Source organism: Chrysochloris asiatica, unplaced genomic scaffold (genome assembly GCF_000296735.1).
Source record: "Chrysochloris asiatica unplaced genomic scaffold, ChrAsi1.0 scaffold00003, whole genome shotgun sequence".
Lineage (NCBI taxonomy): Eukaryota > Metazoa > Chordata > Mammalia > Afrosoricida > Chrysochloridae > Chrysochloris > Chrysochloris asiatica.
In genome coordinates, this window is record NW_006408521.1 from 13,039,696 (window position 1) to 13,044,283 (window position 4,588).

The 4,588-nt window shown below is 35.6% G+C and overlaps 1 protein-coding gene across 1 annotated transcript in view; it reads left to right on the plus strand.

Moving 5' to 3' along the window:
- Positions 1 to 4,060: 4,060 nt before the first annotated feature.
- LIPK (lipase, family member K) overlaps positions 4,061 to 4,588 on the plus strand; it is a 59,228-nt gene continuing 58,700 nt past the window's right edge. Inside the window, exon 1 of the mRNA XM_006831122.1 lies at positions 4,061 to 4,162. Within this exon, the coding sequence (XP_006831185.1) occupies positions 4,061 to 4,162 (102 nt within the window). The remainder of the gene's footprint in view (positions 4,163 to 4,588) is intronic.

A 4,588-nucleotide genomic window follows, 5' to 3' on the forward strand; every position in this document is an offset into this window, starting at 1 on the left:
TGGTGGTTCTGTAGGATAAACATTGGACTTCTAACCATAAGGTTGGAAGTAGAAGTCCACCAATTGATCTGTGGGACAAAGATGAGACTTTCTGCTTCTGTAAAGATTTAAAGCCGCAGAAACCTTCTGTAGAGCTGCTATGAGTCTAAACCAACTTGATGGCATTGAAGAACAGCAGCGACATATGTAACATGGTTGTGCTGGTTTTATGATATGACTTGGGAATGATGTTTTTCTTCTTAATTTCTGAAAGGGTGTTTGTAATAATTTCTTGCTTAAATGGTAAATAAAATTCAACAGTGAAGTTATTTTGACCTGAAGATTTGTGTATATATGTGTAAATGTTTCTGAAAACAAACTCAATTTCTTTAATAGCTAAAGATTTAGCCAGATTTTCTGTTTCTTCTTGAAACAGTTTATGCTCTTAAATAATTTGTCCAGTCTAATTTATCATATTTGTTGGCATAAAGTTCTTATAAGAGCCCTATCATTTTATTAGATTTAACCTATTTTGATTTTACAAATTAATTTTTAATATTAATACATTGTCGTGTTCTATCTTTCTCCTGATTAGTCTTGTTAGTAGTTTATCAATTTTATCAATATTTCTAAAAACACTACTTTTGGCTTTATAATTTTCTCTAGTGCAACATATATATTCTTTCTAGAAAGATACAAGAATAGGATGTGAATACATTCAGTTGTATTTCTAAAGTCATTCAAATAAATTAAAGGTGATACCCAATTACTTTTTGTCGTTCCTTGAATGAGAAGATTTGGAAAATATTGGAGAGAAATGACAGAACTTTCTGATATTCACACTCAAGTACTTAGTACAGGCTTTGCGCTTGCCACTGTTATAACATTGTAATCCCTGAGGTAGGTGTATTTTAAAAACTAGTGGAGGTGTCCACCATTTAGTGAATGCTAAAATAATAATAATAATAATAATTCTAAAAGAAGATAGGAAATAAATAGTAAAATAAAAAGACAAACAGAAAGCAAATGTGCCAAAAATTTTATTAAATGTTAATGAGCAAAATACTATAATTAAAATGCAGAGATTGTGAGACTAGCTTAAAAAGTAAGGCCCAATAAAGTGATTTAGAATCGGGCTGTTAATCTCACAGTCAGCAATTTGAAACTACCAGCTATTCCACAGGAAAAGGTGAGGCTTTCTGCTCCTGAAAAAGATTCACAGCCTCAGAAACCCTGTATAGGGTTGCTATGAGTCGGAACCGACTCCACAGCACATAATAAAAATAATAAATAATAGTTTAAATATAATGGGAAGTGGGATGAAAGCAAAAAAATAAAAGGGTATATCACATAAATAAGAAACTTGGCATGGGTATATTAACATCAGACAAAACAGGCTTCAAGAAAAAGGATGATCAGAGATAAAGAATACTGTGGCTCTATAAGAAAAAAGACCTGACAATCTGCTTCTGTAAAGATTATGACCTAGAAAACCCTCTGGTGCAGGTTTATTCTGTTATGTTGTTGTTAGATGCGATCGAGTGGGTACTGACTCATACCGACATCAGAATGAAACACTGCTCGATCCTGGGCCAACCTCACTATTATTACCATATTCTGTTATTGTTGTTGTCATTGAGTGCTGTTGAGTCAATTCTGACCCATAGCAACCCTATATAGGGTTTCCAAGGAGCAGCTGGTGAGCTTAAACTAGAGACCTTGCAGTTCAAACGACTTTGCAGTCCGACGCATTAACCCAAGCACCACACCAGGACTCATATTTTGTTATAGAGGGTCTCTGTTTGACAGCAAACAGCATTAACATTTATCATTGTGAATTGTTAGATACAGATAAGGAAGGTAAGCTTCAAAGAAGTGAAATTGGTTTGCTAAATTTGTAAGGTGTAGTAGAAAACACAGCAAGACAATATTCTTTTGAAAGGCACATGTTTTCTCTCAAATAAAGTATATAGTTAACCAAACCCATTGCCTTTGAATCAATTCTATCTACCATGGAGTGGCTGGCAGGTTTGACCTTTCCCATCAAGGTTCCTAATAAAATAATCTCCATTGTTTTCAGAGTTGATTCTGACTCACAGTGTCCCCAAAAGACAGAGTAGAAATGTCCCATAGTGTTTCCAGAGAGTATCTCCCAAAGAGCCGCTTAACCAGTGTGCCACCAGGGATCCTAATAAAATAGGAGATTTTTATTGTATTGTTGTTGTTGTTAAGTGCTGTCAAGTCAGTTTTGACTCATAGTGACCCTGTATAGGCTTTCTGAGGAGCAGGTATGAGTTTGAAATGCTGATTTTATGGTTCAAACCAACTTTATGGTCGAGTGCTTATCCTATAATGCCACACATGCTATAAGGAAAATTTTTATACAAGACACTTGTGTGTCTGTGTATGAAATTTTTCCCTGTGGATCTATTCTTAGAAATAAAATTACAGAATGAAGGTACGAATATCAAAGGTATGAATATCCTTAAATGTGAGTAATGTTATCAAATTTCTTTTCTTAAAGATTGTGTCAATATTTACTCTCACTACCAGAGTGAAAATGAACACAGGTTGCGTTGTGGGTTACACGTTGGATTGCTAACCACAAGATCTGCAGCTGAAATCCACCATCAACTCCGTGAGAGAAAAATGAGACTTTATGCTCCTGCAAAGATTTATAGCCTCTGAAATACTATTCAGAGGGGCGATGACTCAGAACTTACTCGATGATACACAGCAGAAGCATCAGCATGAAAATACTAATGTGGTTGATGAATAAAGATATTAATGTAGTTTTTTTAAAAAAACTTTTTATTGTGAATTGAGCAAGCGAAGATTTACAGAAGAGATTAATTTTACATTCAACAAATAATTCACTCCATGTCATTTCCTATGAGTATAATCCTCTCCATGTACCACCCGTTAGTAGTATTTACCTCCCTTTCCTCGTGCACTCCTCCCTAGACAAGATATTCAATGTGTTTTGAGGAATAGCTTGGCCATTGTGTTTCTTTTTCTATGAAATTTTCTCTTCTTTTGTCAAGTTATTTAGTAGAGACTTTAGTTCTTATTAATTAAACTATTCTTATTGTCTCTCTCTCAAAAATTATGAGATATTTGTGGCAATTACTTCAAGCTTATTAATTACATTGACTTTTATGATTTATGTTACAGAGAATGCTTCCTGTACTTATGTAAGCAAATATTTGCTTTTGTGATTAGAATGTCCTCTTTCATCTAGAGTTTAGAAAGGTGTCTTTTTTCTGTATACATCTACTTTAATTTTATAGTTTGATTTCTCATATGTAATGATTTAATTTTTATGTGAAATATGAGGTGAACAATCTGTTTTAGAACTAGCAAGCCAATATTCCCAACACTGCTGGATGAATGCTTCCTGCTTTGTTTATCAATACCTGGTGATGATGATGGTGTAATAAATCAATGGTGATTTATGTTGTTGTTGTTAGGTGCCGTTAACTCGGTTCTGACTCATAGTGACCCTATGCACAAAGAATGAACCATTTCCCAGGTCTGATCCATCCTCACAATTGCTATGTTTGCACCCACTATTGCTACCACAACAATCCATTTGTGAGGGATCTTTCTCTTTTTCACTGACCCTTCACTTTTCCAAGAATAATGTTCTTCTCTAGGTAGTGGTATCTCCTGATTATATGTCCAAATTCTGAGAGGTGAAGCCTCATCATCCTTGTTTCTAAGAAGCATTCTGCCCGTACTTCTTGCAAAACACATTTGTTCTGGCAGCCCATGGTACTTTGAATATTTTTCTTCAACATGAGAATTCAAATTGATTGATTCATCTTCTCTCTTTCTTGGTGGTTAAGCCAGGAATTATTCTAGAAACTTTAGAACTTTACAGATGTTAATCAACTTCGTCTCTACAACAACCTTAGGAAATAGTTGAAATTATTCTCTATATTGTCAGTAGTAGTTGAGGAGACTGATGCTCAGGAGAGTTGAGTAACTTGACCAAGGCACACAGCTAGTTATCTTTTACTTCCCTGAATTTCTCTTTGATGACAACCATATTAACATTTCCTCCCCAGGAAGACTCCAAATGTGGCAGCTTTTAGCAGCAGCATGCTGGATGCTTATTCTTGGATCTACATGTGGTTTTAAGAATGGACCCATCACAAATCCTGAAGCTAATATGAATATTGTAAGTCATTAAGAAAAATTAGCAAATAAACACAGGGAGTGAGCGAAATAAGTGATTTGCATTGAGTGGATTGCATCAGTAAGGTGAAACAAAATGTCTATGATTTGTTGGATGTTAAACTGATGATCTGCTCTGTAAACCTTGACCCAATTGACAGTTGTTGTTATTAGGTGCCATTGAGTCAGGACTGACTCATAGTGACCTTACGCACAGCAGAACAAAACACTGCTCGATCCTAGGCCAACCTCACTATAGTTGCCACGCTTGAGCCCATTGATGCTGCCACTTGGCCAATCCATCTCACTGGTGGTCTTCCTCTTTTTCTCTGACCCTCCACCTTACCAAACATCCTTTGCCAGTGACTGGTTCCTCCTAACAATATGTCCGAAGTATGAGAGATGAAGTTTGGACATCCTGGCCTCCAAG